This window comes from Molothrus aeneus, chromosome 5 (genome assembly GCF_037042795.1).
Source record: "Molothrus aeneus isolate 106 chromosome 5, BPBGC_Maene_1.0, whole genome shotgun sequence".
In the NCBI taxonomy this organism is placed as follows: Eukaryota; Metazoa; Chordata; class Aves; order Passeriformes; family Icteridae; genus Molothrus; species Molothrus aeneus.
The window spans coordinates 44,823,820-44,843,690 of NC_089650.1; the positions used below are offsets into that span (position 1 = coordinate 44,823,820).

At 34.9% G+C, this 19,871-nt stretch overlaps 1 protein-coding gene across 6 annotated transcripts in view; it reads left to right on the top strand.

The window, feature by feature from the left end:
* The window catches only part of FOXP2 (forkhead box P2), a 405,238-nt gene that overhangs the window by 279,533 nt on the left and 105,834 nt on the right, over positions 1-19,871 (top strand). For all 6 annotated transcript variants that reach the window (XM_066550518.1, XM_066550520.1, XM_066550521.1 and 3 more), the window contains one exon: positions 2,629-2,718. In XM_066550518.1, coding sequence (XP_066406615.1) covers positions 2,629-2,718 — 90 coding nt within the window. The remainder of the gene's footprint in view (positions 1-2,628; positions 2,719-19,871) is intronic.

Genomic DNA, 19,871 nt, shown 5'->3' on the forward strand with positions numbered 1-19,871 from the left:
AAAAAAATACTATATGATGACTGCTCTAAGAACAAAGGCTGACAGTGATTTCTCCTTATGAGTTTTAAATCATCTCTGATCTCTTGAAATTGTTTTCTGTTCTTCTTCTATCTCCTGTGTTTACAATAATCTAAACTGCCACAATAAGATCACTGAAGTATTCAGGTAGTCATCATTTATAAGACATTCTGTATTAAAAGATAAGCCTTTACTCCTTTAGAGATATCCCAACCAGCACATATGAATCAAAATAGTTTAAGTAGTAGAGCCTTTTATGCAAGCATATCCTGTTGTGCTGCCTTGCTTTTTCATGAAGTGTGACTCTTTTTGTAGTTAGCTGTAGGAAGTCATACTTTCTTAGGCTCATTCCACAGGAGTATGCTAGCCACAATTTGAAATCAGTCTAGATTAAATCTAAGCTACAGCAGGCTATGATTTTCTAATTTTCAAGTACTGTAAATGTACAGATTTACTGGATGTTTACTGGCTTGTTTTATTGTATTGATGTGAACACACTGCTGCTGAGGAAGATTAGGATTTCTGCAACTGCCAAAAATAAAAGATTATTGTGTCTATGCTTTTTTGGTTTTTTTTTCATTTCCTCTTGCTCCAGATCTCTTCTCTCATTCTCCTGGCAGTATCACCCCAAGTGGTGAGGTTAGTTTTCCTCTGCAGTCTCATGAATTCAGGAGTGCAGTAGTTCTCTTGCTTCCCTTCAAGTTTTCCTTTTGGAGAGCACTAGACATTAAAGAATAAAAATTTGCCACATATCTTCTGCTCGTGCTTTTAGTCTGTTTTTGCTTCAACCACTGCAAGAAGTTGGGACCAAATCCTGGTGCCCCTGAAATCAACACATACATTTAACTCTGATCTCAGGCAGAGAAATACTGTTCTTAAGGATATGCTCAAGAACTGTGAGGGCAGAAGAGATCATGCACCCAGTGGTTCCTTGATAACAAAATATTTCAAGTGCACTTTTAAATATGTTAATTTTTTGCTTATTTTTGGCAGAGAGAAGATAGTTCTGTGTGTCTCATTGCTTAGGTTCAGAGGAATGTATAGTCTTTGTGTAGCTGACCTGTAATTACTTGAGAATTTGATGAAACAATACAGGGATTGTTGTGGGAATGTCTCCAAATGTTAAAAATCTGCTCTGCAAACTTTGTACCAGGGCCTTCTATGGGGAGACAAATCAATGTTGTTAGGAGATGGTACTAGTGCATTCACTTTGTTTACTTTGGTTTTCTATGTCTGCCTGCCTTCTCAGAAAACTTGCTTGGAGCCAGACTGTAGCAGCCCTCTCTCTGTCTTTTCATAATTGATCAGGGGATGACTGCCTTCCCTGAGGGTTAAGACGTGGCAACTTTTTCTGTTTGCTCAGCATCTCAATGCAGTAGTTCAAACATTGTTCACACCAGCTGGCAGTGTAATGCCATATGCACATCTTGTCAAAGCAACTGTTGTCATGGATACTAGAAACTATCTTAAAAACCAGCTCATTTGAGTCTAATCAAAATTGTACCTTTCTTTATCAGTTGAGAATCTTTATTATTTTAGGGAACATTGATCAAATGGCATTTGTTGCAGTACATTCCATCTGCAGTAGGTTTTAATAACAGAAATAATAGTGTGATGTATTGTAAAGCTATAAATGCTATTTATTGAGCTGATTTTTCTAAGGGGAAAAAATGAGTTCTCCAGGTAGTTTCAATGGAAATGTTTTGAATCACATTTTTTGGTTTTGCTTTTTTTTTTTTTTTAATTTCCAAATACCACTTTATAACACTTGACATTTTAGAAATAATTTTATAGGGAAAAATAATACAGATTAGCACTCTTCAGGTAGGTAGAATGTTTGTTTACATTTCATATGTTTAACTGTATTTGGCTGAGTTGGAATGAAAACGTAAAATAAATGAAAACATCTTCTATTTTGATTGGTATACTGTCATCCCTGAGCCTGATCTGGTTGGTTGAGTAATAATTTCTTTGTTCTCTGATTTTCCTAAGAATGCAAATTAAAACCACTCATTTTTATTTGGCATTAAAACTGTACTCCTTTTTTTTTGTCAAAGGAGAGGTTTCTCCTTGAATTGTAAGTACAAAAAGTGTTTTTAATCTTCAATGAATATCCTTATTAATTCACTTTCAAGATAATCTGATGTTGATTTGTCAAATTTAATTACAGCTTCTGGTAACACTTGAAGTCTACTTGCTTTTACTTCAAATTGTAATACGAAAATGCAAATTGAATGATAATTTGCAAGGGAGTGGGCATTTTAGTTGAACACTCAAAGACAAGTTCCTTGTGGAAATGAGGCTATTGATGCAGTTTATGATTTTTCCTCTTCAAGCACTTCAAACAAATTAACTTTATTTCCTGCAGGATTTCATGTACATCCATAAATTCTAGTGAAGTCTTATATATGTACTTTCAGAATATTTTTTTTAATGTTTCAACTAAAAAAAAAAACAACCCTGAAGTCTGAAATATAGCAAATACAAATCGAATAGGAGGGGATTTTGTTCATTCAATTGGACTTTTACCTAAAATTAGCAATGAGTAACTGATTTCTTTCCAGGAATTGGTTGAATTTATTTACTTTTTTTTTTTTCCTTTACTTTTAGGCACTCCAGGCAGCAAGGCAGCTGCTTTTACAGCAACAGACAAGTGGACTGAAATCTCCTAAGGGCAGTGAGAAACAGAGACCGCTGCAGGTTAGTAAAGTCTCCTTGCTTTTGGGACCTTAATGTCAGGGAAGAGTGCGGAGCTGGCTGACACGTGCGGGGTGTGTGGCAGTGCCTGTCCTCTAAGCCGTGTGTGTGCATATTCACATGCTGCTGCTTACTTCACAGGGAAAAACCAGTGCAGGACACAAAAGCCTTTTGTGGCTGTACATGCTTAAAAGGTTTGAGACTAGGTCTGAGTTCAGTTACTGTGGTACATTAATTCTTTATAGACATGTTACAGGATTGCTATGTGATTTTTATACATACATGGTTTAAGTTGTAAAAAACATGTTAAGACCGGGAGCAAAACAGTATCTGTGAAAAAACAGAGAAAAACTAAATACCTCACAGTTACTATACCTAAGTGACAGAGAAGTCTTCAGAAACTTACCAACACGAGTGCATGAAATTATGAAAGCTGCTTCTGCCATTTTGGAAAAAAACATATGTCATGAAATTTCACATTAAGATGTTGTTGGGTTTTAGATTATGAATGAGTAAACAAGAAGTTCTGCTATTGAATAGTTATTTTAAATGCATTAGTAAAAACATAAAGAGAGTTTTATTCCTAGAAAATTTTGTCAGTACGGTATTTTTATGAGGTATTAATCATTTATTCTTAATGCAGGGTTCCATATCAAATTGCGTTCTGCTGACAAAACTTGTTCTCTCTTGTATATAGACCAATATGGGTGCTTAACTGCTGAATTGCATTTTATTGCAGACAATTTTATTTTGTTCAGGAAATTAAAAAAGTATAAATCCTACCATTCTCTTCCTCACATCTATTTTTCTGGGTGTGCATTTATTCTCTCAGGACTTCCCCTGTTTTCTGATGGAGTAGGGTGTTTTTATCTCATTTTTAGTTTTTGTCATGCATAATGGAGGACCCCAGGCACTAGAATGTATTTTTTTCTCCACCAGGGAAATGTTGTGAAATTTGTTCATTTGTGCAGTTTCTGAATGTGATTCTCATTGTCTCCTTTTCTTTGTGAAACTTGGTAGAGCAGTGTTGGACGCAGCAAACAGTTCCACATTCCTGATCAGCTCTCTTCAAATACACTTTTAAGGTTTTATTTATTTGCTCAGAACCAAACAAGAATTTAGGAATATGGCTAAAGAAAATGGAAAAAAGGAAAACAGGACATGATGGCATCCTGCCATACCGTAGTTGTTGTCCATTCCAGGCTAAGGCTGAGTCCTGGGACCCCCTCAACTTCCCACTCTCCACCCTTGACTTTGCTTTGTAAGTGCAAACTCAGATTTGCTTTGTATCAAATACTTTAAGCACTGAAGCCACATAAGAAGAGTAGACATAAAGGTAGAAGCTTATCAACTATGTGGGTTTTTTAAGTTTTTAAAGTGGAATTAGTGACCTTGAAGGGTTGAATCATGAAAATGATTGATTCAATGAATATTGTGAAAGTGCTTCATTCTGCTGGCTCCTCATTCTGAAAGGTAACATGGGTTGTATAAAGAGTGTACAATATCCATCTATAGCCCTATGTTCTGTCTCTGAATTGGCCAGGACCAGGCACTAAGGAAAGTATATGAAACAGGCATAAATCGTGGTATTTTCCCAGTATATGTTTTCCATGTTTTTTCTTACTTTAATCCTCCACCTTTTAAACCAACACAGTCCAGGAGCTCCTGACTTCTCTTTTCACATTCTCCACCCTTTCACAAACTTTGTTCTCAAGGTTAAAGAAGTCTGGGGGTGCACTGTTTGTGGTAGGCATTGTTGAAATGATAGAAAATGATATTTGGAGGCAAAGACAGAACCCAGAGGATGATGAGATAAGGGGAGGGAGTCTTGTGCTTTCATGCTCTTAAAACACTAACTATCGCCTGGTGTCCTTTAAATGCTAGGGCTTGATGTGTTGGTGCTGTATCACTTGTTTCCCAGGAGGCATCAGCATCTCATGAGTCACACTTGAGAGGCAGGAAGAAGAAAATAAAGCAAATAATTTTATTTTCAGAAACTGTTACATGCTCCCTAAAGTCTAGATTATTGCTTATTTTCCAACTTTTTCTTTCATCATCAGTGTGTACATAGTGTCTCTTACTGGCCTTGAACACTTCATTTGGTTCATTTTTAAAGGAGAGGAAAAATGGAATTTGCTCCCAGACTTTGGTTTTATGTATCAAATACCGTGTAAATTCAGGTATGAGCACAAGCTACATTTTAGTTTTCTTTTTTAGTGAAAAGAATGTATAAAGGTTTTGGAAATGAGTCTTTTGAGCTTTTCTACTTCTGTCTCTTACTGTTCATTGTTCATCATGTAGTGGGAACTCACATTTTGATCACCATGTTGCCTGTTTGACCAAATACTGTCATAAAATTGTATAGCACTATTATTTTCTTATGGCAAATTTAGCGAATAAACTTAATTTAGCGATAACTTTAGCGAAAATCTTCTAGCAGTAGAAATTGCTAAATTTGTATAAGCTTTATAAGACAAAATTATAAGCTTTATAAGACAAAATTGAAGGTTATAAGGCAAAAATACTTGTACTTGTGTTTGTGATTGAGAAAACAGACTTCTCCTAATACTTTAAAGTACTTTTAAATTAGTGCATATCTAATTTCCTCCATTTCAGAGCAATTTACTAATCTGGCAACTGTGGATATGTTAGGATAGATTTATAAATCTAGTAAAAATGCCATAAAACCTTTAAAATTAGCTCATACATCTGCAAGCATATGTGGCTGTTAGGTAAGCCTTGCCATGCATCTTGTGCTCTGTAGTTTGATGTAAAATATTCTATTGTTCCATGAGACAAAGAGGAAAAAAACTAGTATTTATTTTAGTGGCCATATTTTTGGGGAGGAAAGTAGCATATGGTGTTTTTCTGTATGTTCTCTTTGTTGTTTCATAATGCATCAAGTATTTTAGTGACTTACAGCACCTACTAGCTAATCAGCAAGTTGAAAGCTGATTGAAGAAACCTTCAACTTTGCAAAAAGAGGGTGTTGGGTAAGTTGTCATGTTCTTCTGTGGTTTACTGAGGGGATGGCTTTAGGGGAACTGCTGAAATTTTCCTGGAATAATTTGAGTGTCTTTTGTAAACTCATGAAAAGCCTTTACAGATGTACCACTAGCTATTGAAAAGTGCAGAAGTTTTTGTTTTAGTTTCTAGTTCAAAAATTACATTTAACTAGTAGTTATCCTGTATTTTCAGGGACAGGAGGTTTATATTTAGATTGCGAGTTAAAAGAATACCTGCAAAAATTGCCGTTTGAGATAGACGCTTGTCTTGATCTACTATTACTTTCATTTACATTTGTCTGGGTTTCACACTGCAGATGGCATAACCATTAGCATGTCTTATGTAAAACAGAAGAAGAAAAACATCCCTTTTGACAAGCTTGAGTACCAATTGTGGTAGTGATTTTACTTTCATGTATAGATATCTGAATAAATGTATTTGAAACATGTTTATATATGCCATTCATTACACTGATGCACCAATTGAATGGACCCAATCAGTACGTACATTGATTAATGACATATTGCAAAATAGCTATGGAGGGTTTGTGATCAGAGTTGAGGGTAATGTTAACCTGAATATGATGAGATAATAGCATTTACTATTTTACTGTGCATCCAGTAAAATATTGCTGTAGTAAGATTAAGATTTTTGTAGCGCCATTTTTTGTTTCAGAATATTTTTCTTTTCTGTAGAATTGGTTATAATGGTAATCCACAGTGAAGCTTACTAATTGCTTTCAAGGATTTCTCTCCTTATCACCAAATTTCCATAGTAGGCATAACAGGAAAAAAAGGTCACCTTGGCTCTTAGAACATGTAGTTCTTTTCCTAGGGCAGAAGGTCACTGTCCTTAGAGCCACTGAAGACCATGGTATCATCTAGCATGAGTTTTAATACTGGCAGCTTTATTTTCATGTAACATTTCATTTCATTTAATTTCATTTCATTTGTATCACATGTAACATTTCATTTCATTATTTTCATGAGCAACAGTTGGGGTTCTTCAAGAACTGTGAGAGCACAAGCATAACCCAAGGGTAAATGCTGTCAATTTTCTGCCATTGGTGGTATTCATGTACAGCATTGCAATTATTTCCCTTCCAAGTAGGCAGACTCTATGCTTAGATTAATCTGTCCATGATACACATACTGTTATTGTCTGCATAGGATGGTGATATGCACAGTTATAATTCCATTTGTTTGCCTAGTTGTTTCTATTCCCAGTAATTTCTCTAAAGGAGTAGTTTTTTTTCACAGTCAGACTGTGAATGCTATGTCAATGAGAATAAATAGATAATTATCTTCAGCCCCATAGTTTAATATATCTACAATGAATTGGTTAGATATTTTTTCTTTCAGGCTAGGTGATTTATTGTTTCAACATCAGTACAAATGCATTCTATAAGAGGATGGCATGTCATGAAGTCATGACTCCTGGAATCAAAGGGTTAAGCTCAGTGTGTACCAAGCCAGTTGTATAAATATCATGCTGTATGGAGTGTTGAGTTGTTATCGTAAGCTTTGTTTATTTAGCATAAGCACTTCACTGAAGTTTAATAATTTGATAAAATTTGGGAAATATATACACTTAAGTTTAATTACTTAATTTTTATTTCATTGGTGAATACCATCAGAAGAACCATTTTTTTAAAAGACACTAAAAATGCAAAAATTTAGCATGAAAAGATATTCACAGTCTCTTTTAACCCACTCTCCTTGCTTCACTCTTTTCTAGTTTGGTCATCTCCCTTTGGATCTTCATATGGGCCTGAGTTTAAAATTCATTGCACATAATAAATAAGCAAACATATCATTAATATTGTAACCTTTAGTTACTTTTTTTAAACATATTTAAGGACTTGATGAGAGATGAGAAATAGGGAATGTGGGAAAAAAAGAAGCAAACCCCACTGCTTTTAAATTATATCCTCTGATTTAATGCACTTTGACTTCAACCGTGCATGCTTAATATCAGTCAAAAAGTGCCATTTTAAAAACAGAAAAAAAATGTTATGGTTGGAACTTAGAGAATTTTCCTTGCATTACATTGAACAGAAATAGAAATAAATCTAACTGGTTTAAAACTCTTTTTTCATAAACTGCATGTTACATATTTCTGTTTATCTAATGCATGCTGCTAAGCATAAGTAGGAGGATTTTGTACATGGTAGAAAACACTGATATAGAAAGATTCAAATGCATAATATGTAGTGTAAGAGGAGAGTAGTGATAAACAGTCTTCCTCCCTCTCGAGTATAATTCTAGAGGAAATGTGTGGCCTACATATAAGCAAACATTGAGGCTTGGGGTAAATTAAATTTGGAAGATAGCTGCTGGAAAATCATAAGTCCCATTTTCCCTTGTAAGTCTGTTCGGAGGAATATGCATTTATCCTCTGACGTGCAGAAATTTGCATCGGTAATACCCACTCTAAAGACAAGGATAACCCCAAGAGATGGAAAGAAGGCAAGGAGTTATTTTTACGTAAGGTGTAGGGGGAAGGGAAAGGAGAAATATCCATGTTCAAGCTTATATGGTGTAGAAAACAGGAGTTCTATTAAGGAAGAGGTATAAATACAATAATAAAGGAAAAAACTCAAGACATTGTTTCTTTCATTTACAGTGGAAGTGTCAGTGTCGCAAACTTGCTGGGAAGTTCTTACTTACATAGATAGAACTTGCTCCAAAGACTTACATCCTGTCCTTGACAAGCTTTTCTACTCATGAAAACCCATATTTTGCATCATGTTGCTGTAAAACCTTCTAATAACAGATTCAGTTTAAATCACATTTTAATCTGAAAACTTCCAGTATTAAAAAAATACATCTACTAAGAAAGTGGCACTAGTTAGTATGGTTTGCTTTTTAGTTTAAAGTATATCTGCATCACCTTGAGGTGTTATCTCTTATTGTCATTTTCAGGAGTATAAATAATTCCAGCTAACCTTATGTGTCACCTTTGTAATATGGGAAAATTTTAAGTAGCACTTTTCTAACAGAATTTAGCACATAATAGATTTATCTGTATCTAATGGAAACAAAAAACCCACAAACAACTAGGTGATGCAGAGATCACCTCTTTATCCTGACAACATGCTTGTAATATTATAAAATATTTTAGATTCAGAGGAAAGTATTATACAAGTTCTGTTTACAGGTACCGAACGTGCAGAATACTAATTAGGATTATTATGTGATCAGCGACTTCAAGAGGCATTTTAATGTTGAACACATGTCTGTGCAGAATCTGATGTGTCAATCTGTTACTATGACTGTCCAGGAATTATCACCTGCGTCACTGGAATGTCTTTCCTTTCCCCTTTCTCTTCTGTTGATTCTGGTACTTCTGGAGAACTAGGAGTAGAGGGAGAACACACAGTCCAGTTCTTCATTCAGATTCAGAAGGACGAACCTTCAGAGACACTGTCTAGGTCTTTTCAGAGCAGCTTTTATATGGCTCACCAGCAAACTCATCCTTCCCCCACAGTAGAATGTGCAGCCTGTGTGACTCCAGGAAATAATGCTGTGTATGGGATGAGTGGACTTTTTTTTATATTCTGAACTATAGGAATCCCCAAGGACTACTGAGAAGTTGATTTGCCTTCTTGAGCAGCTGGAAAGCTCTGTCCTCCTGATGTCCCTCCCAGCACAGCCAGCACGCATGGCTGTGACTGCTCCACTTGGGGCTGTGTGAGTGGTCCCACTGCAGAGCTGTGAGGTGGAGGCTCCCTTGAGCCACTTCTCCAGGCTCTTGCAACAGGTTGGATCAGCCTGATTTTCTTACCAGCTGGCTCATTGCCCAGAAAAGCTCATGAAGAGCTGAAAGTGTGAATGGTTCCCCACTCAGTGTGCAGCTCTATTAATGGGTCTGCTCCCAGGCAGGGCCCTAATTATGCCAGTTTAGGATCACACCACTCAAGCAAGGCTCTCCTGATACTCTTGAATTTGAAAAACACATTAGTGTACGTCAATTTAGAAATTACTAAAGCAGGAAAAGCAACTAAACAAAATATTCTATGAATGCTCTAGATGGGGGATAGATATTTCAGAGCTGTTTCTAGTTAATTTGTCATTAAGGAAAGTCCCACCCACCCCACCCCCCCCAGCCAAAGGTTTTTCTTTCATCAGGGAATTATAAAGTCAAGAAAATTTTTGGACAAAACAAAAGTTCTGTGACTAAACAATGAAGGTTTTTCAGTTAATAGTAGCATATGCAACTTTACACGTGAAATTTCAGTTTCTGTCCCTGACCACTCATGGCATTCCTTGAGCTGTTTTCTTCACATACTTTTCAGATTAATTTTGCTTTGTGAATTGAATTCTTTTCTTGACATATGCTAATTGTTAGACATTATTTTATGATGTCATGTTTTTCCAGTTGCTTTACCAAGCAAGCTGACTGAGGATGTGAGGAGCCAGCTAATCAGGAATCTGAATGTATGCCAAGATCAACATAGGTGTTAATTTTAGTTTGCCATCACTTGGGATGTATACATTGTAAGGATGTAAGGCTGTGTTAAAAAGTGTTAAAATGATCCCAATGATCACACAGTATGCACTAATGCTACAGAAGAAAAGCATGTGTCCTGATGAAAAAGTAATCACACAGTCTGGTGGAAAAGCGTATCAGCCCATCCTGTTGTGGAAGGAGGTTAACAATTGCCACTTTGATGTTCTAGGTCATTTTATGCCTTCTTATGCTTCTAATATTTTCTTGAGATGAAGATGAAGGTCTTATGGAATGGAATTAATGGTGAAAAATTTACTAAACACTACTTCAGTGCTTTACTACTTGATTATGTGAAACTTTGAAAAGCAATTGTATAATAATAATATATACAAAAGGAACTGTACAGTGTTTCAGCAACATCGATATGCTTCAAGGATCTTACCAAGAACTTGAAGTATAAATGAAGAATGACATTTTTCCACAAGTATTCACAGTAAATCCATTTGTTCAATAAATGTACTTTCTGTCTAATAGGAAAGACAGCTTCCACAGTATTGAGGAGGACAATACAGTAACCCAACACATGAGAAAAAAAATATCAAAATCAACTCTGCACTGGCAGAAGTGATTCCTAAATTGATGCTGCTGTAATTTAGTGTGCAGATATCTATGGATATTGATTCTTAGGAATAATCAAATTTCCAAATTCAAGTAACATATTTCTTAATAGAAGATTTAGGGTGAAATCATAGGCAAAACAATGTATATTTCTGTTTTAAGAACAGAGTAGGGTACCATGAAAATGCTCACTTTAAGAGCATAGTATCTGAAGGGGAATTTTAATAATGCAAATTCAGAGGAAAATTATGATTGATGTTGCTGTATGCAGAAAAATATCTCTTGATTAGAAATGGCTGAAACCATACTATGAGTAAGGAAGAAAAAATGCCAAACTCTAAGCCTTCTGTAGTAAGAGGGGGCATTTACTTCACCCATGAAAAACAAAATAGGCAGATAGGATTTACAGGAGGGCTGGGCTGTTGCACAGGATTAATATCTTTCAAAATTTAATTTAGCAAGTAAATTCTAATATATGTTAGAAAATACAGCAAAAAATATGGTCATTTGCTTAAGAACTGATAAATTTTTTTTTAGTCTTATGTCTATCAGCTAAATGAAAAAGGAAGAGAGCAGTTCAGTGTTTTGGTTACTGTGTGATCATGAATGACCAGAGATAAAACATAGGTGAGAAAAATAAGATATTATCTTAAATTTGAGACCATGTTTCCAATTAAAATAGGGAAATATTAAGTTTCAGTTTTAAAAGAGATCTTTGAGATATCATCAGGAATAATGGAGATATGAAATCCACCTAGTTCCTAGTGTCTTATTGGTATATTAGAAATGTACTCCATATAGGTTTCTGCTGAAAGATTCAGGATTCTCGTACTTGATGCCCTGAATATCCAGGGGTGAAGGTATCTCACTGTTCTGACTGTGACTGATAGCTTGGCATGCTTGCTGTATACCTACAGTGAGGCTGTGTAAATTCTGGATACATTTTTATGCTATAAAAGTACTAGAAAGTTTCCTGCAGAAATGGTGACTACAGGCTGAAACATTAGGATTGCTCTGTGAAATTTGAGTCAAAAAGGAAACTTTAGGAGTGAAGAAATATTTGTCATATTTCTTTAAAAGAGTTTTAAATATGGTAACATGCAACTAAGGTAAGCATGAATGAACTATGGAAAATAAAGTTTTTCACTATGCAGAGAAAAGAGTTCTGGAACAATGTTCTAGTAGAAGCACTGGAACCAATAGCTACCACCCATACATTTTGCCTGCTTAAAGTTACAGCTTGGCAACTTAGAAGGGGATTTACGTGATTTGAATTAGAGTATTAAAACAAACTAAAACTCAGAAAATCTCTTCTAGTTCTGAAGTGTTGTGGTATTCTTTGTTGTTGCCATTTTCTTAAAAAAGGTAAGGACTCATTGAAGATATTCTAAAGGGATTTTAATGGCTTAAAGTTTCAGAATTTACCTAAAGCACCCCAGAGAAAATGATAGTTTATTGTTTTTCAGAAATAATTTTTATTTTCTGCATATTTACATCCTCTTGCATGAATAGAAAAGACTAAAGACTAGATAATAACTGACATTTAGTAAAATTCAGGTAGCATTCTAAAAATCCACACCATGACATCTCTTAAAATTCACTTTCAGTGAATGAAAATGAAAGATAAACTACCTGAAACCATTTCAGATATTTTAATCCTCATTTGTTGGATTACAATAAAGCAATTCTGTGAGCACAATCTAAGTAGCTGTAGCTTTCCCATAATTAATATGTTCAAGACTTTCTCAGGCTGTTAGATACAAAAATTTATTGACTTCATAATTACCAGTAAAAATTCTAAGGAATACCACCAAATTAATAAATATGGACATTTTTAATAGGAAGGCATTGATTCTAAAAGAAGTATGCTTTTTTGGGCAACAAGTACACTGAAACAAGAGACAGAATTTACTAAAAACCCAACCGATTTGTAAAATATGTTTTCTTCCAAAAATACCCACTTTCAGAATGTTTTAGAGTGTTTATAGTGTTGAGCTTATTGTCTCATAGTACATGAAAATAAAATTAATTAGTCTAACAACCCCCTTATGAGATCATTATTATTGTGACCATTTTAAGGTCTTGCATATACTATGCCCCAGTGAGTCTCAGCGTCAAGATTAAGAGAGGAGACTCTTTTCCATATTAAGAAAAGTCATGCTAATTTAGAATCCAAAAAATAGTTTAGTCTAGAAATGTTTAGGTTTTTTTTTTTCCTGGGTGGGGAATACTTGGTTAGAGTTCTTTGAGTGAGTATTCAGCCGTTGTAATTGGGCTGGGGGGTAATGTAATATTCCAGCCATACCTCTAGAAGCAAATAATTATAACTTTGTATATTATTCTTTAGAATATTTTTAGTTAGGAAACTTAAGTGCAATTGTATGAGCCTTAATAGCTTTAATAATAGTGTCCACAGAGATGTGTCACCAGCTGTTAAGACTGCTTTTCTAATCCTCTGGGGTTTTGGTAACATTGCAAAGGTAAATTGTAGTAGTGAAACATGCCAATTGATTATAGGGGTTGGATTTTCAAGATAAAATATTTATCTAAATTTGTTTGATTTATTGGATATTTTTGGTTTTTTGATTATAAATATAGTACGTTGCTAGAAGTGCTTTTAGGAATGTTTGAATAGAGTAATGGCATCATACTTAAAATAAGTTCCAGTGTAATAAAAACCCACAAAATTATTTGATAATACTTTATTATATTTGGACTCAACTTTTTAAAGTGAAAACTCCAAGTAATTTTAGTGATAGCTGTATTAGGACCCCTTCTTGTAGTTTAGGTGAGATCTAACACATCAGAGATGCTGTTGTACCACATGATTTACACAAAAATTGGTTCTCAATTAAACCTCTGTGAATGGCAAAGATTTTAGGAGGGACTCATAAGCAGAATCCTTTTTCAGAGAAGAATCCTTGTTATTTAAGTCACTTTTCCCTCCCCTGTAAAACTGTCAACAGAAATTCTAAAAAGATTTTGAAAACCTTTGTTTCACCCTGCAGATCATTTTATATTTTTCTTGTCTTTTCCTTGGTGTTTACACATCATTAGAACAGAGCCTTTGGAATGGTGCCACAAAAATGATGAATACATTGTTCTTCCTCTCTTCATTCTGGGACATTTATTGTTGTGATTTTCATTTCATTACATATAAACTTTATGGTTTCACTATTAATTACTAGTTTTAAATGTGTTTTACACAAGAAGGGTATCTTTTATGGAATGATAATTCATTTGCTTTCTCTCTTAGAGAAAAAAGAGTGAGAAACTGTTAGTTTTGACAAATACTGGTCTAGACACTTGGCTAGACTAGCAGTCCATGATCAAATATCCACTGGTTTTAAACTTAAAATGCATTAGATTTCATCTCCAGTATTGATCTCATTGTTAGGATGAAACTTTTATTTTCATCTTACTATTGTAGATGCAAAAGCTTTGTGTTAGAGATTTGGGTCTACTTGTATTATTAACTGTACAAAATTTTAATGTGGATCAGATACCCAGAGAGCATTGAGTGCATTCAGGCACTACTAACAGAGTGCAAGGAGGGAAGAGGAGCCACAGAGACCCACAGAGACATGCATCATTGACATACCTATTTAAGTGGGACTGAACAGCAGGCAGCTAGCTTATGTCTGACTGTATTTCATGCCCAACTGTGTGAGCACAAGGAATAGGTATATATTATTCACATTTCTAAGGGAATACCAAAATCTGTTGGCTCAAGTTTTGAATATTCCTTGGTAAAGGAAAAGGAGATATGATCCATACAGAGCTGAAAGTATCTCTGCTCTTTTATCATCCCTCCAGCTCTTGTAGTTCTTCTGAGGGTCCACAGGATCTAATTGTTCTCTATTTTGTGGAGTAAAAGACATGAAATCAAGCTGAAAGGATGATGTAGGTTTTCAAGCAACATGTATCCAAGTTTGGGAACACATCTCAATATTTGTCTGCCACCGTGCTTGTTCTCTTTGGGCACTGTGTTGACCACTGTTAAAAACAGCCCAGTGGGCTAAAGGATAATTTTGTGTCATTCAGTTTGCCATTTTTCTGTCTTTCCAAGCAACATCTAGAAGCCAATATGTTTTTCTTCTGATGATGTGCTTTTGACAATTCAAGTGAACTTGACTTCCCTCCATGAACAGTCTGGTTTCACTGGCAAACTTCATATTTCACAAGTCATAGTCCGTTGGACTTCTCAGAGCTGCTTTTAGTCATGCTTTTCAGAGGAAAACCCCTAAAAATATCAAACCTTTCCCAGTTCAGCCTCTTAATGAGCAATTCTCTTTGTGACCCAAAGCTGACATCAGGATGATGCAGTATGCATTTTACTAGCCGTAACTACTTTCCATGGTGGTAAAAACATTGGATTAATACGATTAAGCTCAAGGAAAATAGTTGGGCCTTCAAATGATTTCAAGCAACATAGCCACTTTCCAACACCACAGAGTGAATTAGATGCTCAATGTCTGTCATGCTCTGAAAGTGATTAAAAAGGGGCCTTTGAAAAGAGAAAGGTACTACCTCAATTCCATTGGAAGTTCCATGGCACTTCCATGACTTTGTATCTATGTTACGGCTTTGGCCATGCAGGCAGTGAAGCCCAGACCTTCAGATTCCTGGTCCTACATACAGGACTTCAGTGTCTCTTCCACCATAAGGAAAAGGGATCTTCCCTTTTATGTCTTCAGTTCCCATACAGATAACCCAGTCAATAAAAAAGGAGAGAAATGGTGCCTGCATTCCTTAGAAGTGAGGGAAGCATTTAAAAAACCCTCTACAACACAATTCTTAAGGTAGTTTCCATTCTTTTGATGTGTCAGTGTATCATCTACTGTTCAGTTGGTGAAAACAACTATGAAACACAGTATCAAGGTAAGTTATAACCTAATTTTAACTTTATTGCAGGGTACAGTTCACATATAATCTCACATAAATTGCTGCTATGAAAATAGGCAAAATGAAATTCTGTTATTGTCTGTCCTGTTCTGAAATAAGCTGAATTTCAATTTTGTAGAAGTTAAATAAGTACTAAAAGAATGTGACAGAGTAACTTAGTGGCAGAACAGAGACTTAGCTTGAGAGAATATTTATGTCAATATGAAATTGAGGCATTTTTGTTGTATTTCAGGTACTTTGCTTGTTTCTGGGTATACTGCTTTCCTAATTAAAATATCAGGTATACATTTAAAAGCTATTTGTTCAGTGTAAATCTTCACTATGTTTGGTGTCACAGAGAGCAATTTTATCCCCTCTGATTTTCTTATGGGTCTGAAAAAAACAGCAATGAAATTGTAGTAGGAGGTGGTGGCAATTAAAAAAAATATTTTGTGTTTCTGTTTTCCTAAGATCAGTGTCTATGTTTCTACTCTCTGAGAGATCCAAGAGAGACAAAAGTACTTGATATGGTTATGATAAAATGGCTCACCTTAAGTGTAAGACATATATGAAAGATTAGGGTATGATCTTACACCTAGGAGGCCATTTATGATTTACATCTCTGACATTGAGGCTAATTTTAGATAAAAGATTGTGCTAGTTTTTCTGCTGATCAACTCCCCCTAGTGTAGTCATCCATCCCACACTTCCTTTGATGAGTGTTTATCATTGTGAAAAAATATGAAGGGAACTGAACACTTCCTCAGGAAGAGTGGCTGCTTTTATACCCCTCATGCAAAAGTGTGTGTACCAAACTCCACAGTGATTGCTTTCAAGAATTTTTAAAGTTTTAAAATCACAGTACAGTTTTGCATTTGAAATGAGGATAGATGAACAAATTGATGTAGGTATCATGTTGTGTCATATGATGTTCGTATCAGGTTTTTTAATTTAGTGTTAAAAGATTTGCAATATATTGGGCATGTTATCTAGCTTCCATGTTATTACATTGGTAGAATTATTTTAATATATTTATATTTAAATTTAAAATACATTGTGTGATTTTTGATTTTATTATTTGTTCTTTAGCAGAACCTTGATTTTTAGTAGTGTTTAACATCAGTTGGTGCTTTTCTTCCCAACATGGGTATTAAGGATGTGCAAACATTGGTTTAATGTGCACAAGCTGTTTAACTTTTATCTTTCTTATTTTCTTTTGTAAGTTTTATCTGACACATATGGTGCCTCAAGATGTAAATATTAGTTGACACGTCTGGTTGGGTAGGACTACAGCACATAGTGAATACTTCCATTTTCTTCCACTACATCAGCACAGAGAGTTTCTGAGTTATTTGACTCAACGTCAGGGATGTTTCTTAGTATTCTTAAAACCATGCTCAGCAAAGGCTGATGCAGTGTCTCATCCAGTCAACCTATAAATAATGGTAAAATATGGAATTTGTTTTATTTCTTTCTAGCCTGGAGAGGTTAAGTACTCAGTGAGAAAAAGGAATAGGAAGAAATTTCCCAGTCCAGCATCCTGCTAAGTCACCTCGAAAGTACCAGACATCAGCATCAAAATAAATTGTTCCCAGGAATTAGGCAGCATGGCCTCTGCTTCACATTGTAGAAATGTCTCTCCTTTACAAAATATTTTTTCCTTTTTGTTTGTTTTACAGCTAAATGATAGTTTAATATTTAATAAATATACATATCTTTAATGATAAAAATTCTCAAAATAATTTGGTTAATTCTTTGCCCATTTTAATTTCTGATGACAGCTTACAGTGGTCCTACATATTGTCCAGACTGCTTGTCATTTGCCTTTGCTGCAGTTCCCAATTGCTGACAGTTAAGATTCCCACATGTTTGCTCTGTTAGTCTAGAACTGGAAAAGCATTGTCAACTCTCCTTGATGTGACAACTTCAGGCAGATGCCATGCTCTTTTCTGCACTGCAAGAATCATCATAATGCACAATGTTATCTCCACTACAATATAATTTTAATATAAAAATTTTTACACTTTTTGATAGCCCCCAGAGGAGCTGGTTTTCTGTTACAAAACACCTTTGTCTGGGTAATGTTTCAGTGTCAGAATGGCTGAGACTGTTCAGAACTGGCCCTCCAGTTCATATTTATTTTGATGCTAAGAATTGTAGATCTACCACAGTATTTGATGATGGATCCCAGTCCAAATGGATATCCAATTTGAAATACTTTTTCTGAAACACAGAAGGGTCTCATCTGCTTTTAGTAAAACCATTAGTTTAGAGGTTGTAGGCAACACTCTCATAAGCAACACAGGCCCTGTAATGGATTATTTTTCCTGAGAAAGCTGTGGAAAGAAGAACATGGGTTGTATGTCTGTGCTGCTGATTATTCATTGAAAAAGAATTTACCATTAGTATTAATATTGAGCATTTTGCATTTGGCATTATCCTTCATGATCATTGCTGTATCAGGCATGTGTGATGTATTCAGTTATTTCCCACATGTGCTGCCTTTCCCTCATCTTTCTTTCAGTTTGAATCAGTTTAACATTACAGAATGGGGCCTAATGACAGTCAGAATGCATAGGAATAGAGTCAATGTCTTAAATTACTCAATTATTTCTTGTTTGTGTATCAAAAAGGAGCAGCATACATGTAGGAAGAATGTGTCGTTAGTGTGAACTGTCATTTTGAATTATCAGTCAACTGTGGTTTTGTTGTTCCTTTTATGCTGCTGGTACAAAACACAGAGTTTTCTAAATAGTGGAAAGCACTGATTTTGCAAGAAAGTGAATTGGTGACCATTCAGTCCTATTTTGCTAAGAGCTATAAGGATTTCATTGGTACACTTTTATTGTGCTGGGTGGTGACTGCACATGTTTTTAACATATTTCGCAGGAGGTGTATCTAGTACAATAAGCTGTAAAATATTAATTTTTTTCTGTGCTGTTCATCTAGTCATGGAAATTAAATGTTCATTGTTATAGGAAACAGAGTAAAAAAACCAAAACAAAACAGCAAAAAGGCATTTGATCCTCTATATGTTATTGCTGATGCATCGAAATTGTCCAACCAAAAATATTTTTTCCGTGAGTTCATGTAAATTCAAAACAAACATACAAACAGAGGGAAAAAAAAAAAAACTTGATGAAAAGGGTTGGTGTGTTTATGTGAGTCAGTGGCATATTCAGATTATGTGGTGTGATTTGTTCTGCAGCTGCTTCAAATTAAGAACAGGTGGAGACTGGAGACTATGCAAATATTCATATTAATGTAATTGTCAAATTGGTGTGTTTATCACTGTGCCTTTAAAGAGTAGGCCATACTCTTATTTTACATGTAAATGAGCTTTAGTCTTGAGAGCCACTATTGGGTAATGAGCTTGTAAAGGAGAAATTTCCAGCATATGGTGAAACCTTTCTAAAATGTGACATTTTCTTGTGTAGCAATTTATTTTATATATATTGTAGAAACATATTGTAATCTGCTTTGTTTTCTTTAGAAAAATATATCCATGGTGCAATTTTAAAATCTAACTCAAAGAAGGAATGAAATAATATTTCTTTTTTCTTTTTTTGACTTAGCGTAAACCTTTAGTAAGACAACTTTTTATCTTCTTCAACCATTTACTGTATATTTACAAACCTTCAGAGATTTTAGGCCTGATTCACTTAAATCTTTAAAAAGTATACATTGGAGAGAAAATGTGTTTAAAAAGGATTTTATTTTTCAAGACCAACTCTGTTTAAACAATCATAAACTGGGTCTCTGAGTTAAATATATGTTTTTAACCATTATTTGCCTCATGTTCCTTGTATGCATAGCTATAGAAATGTTCAGCTGGGTTTTGTGTTCTTTCTAGATCAGAGAGATTTAGTATTAAAGGATGTCCAAAATGAAGACATGATGGGAAATTTTTATTTTCTTGTAGTATGGACCTAGTTAATAAGTTACCCAGTTTAAAAATCAAAGACCACTATGAATCTATGTATTAGTGTATTTTCTTCCTTATATCTTTTGCATATGATGTGGATTCATAGTAATTTATATTCTGTTAATAGAAAACACTAGGTAGTTGGGGTTTGTATATGTCTGCATATACAAGACAATTTTATATATGCTGTCAGTGAGGTAGGTCGCATATCTGAATCTGAGGTTTATGTGCTGTGTGGGATGCTTTGGACTGGGAATTTGGGCCAAACAGT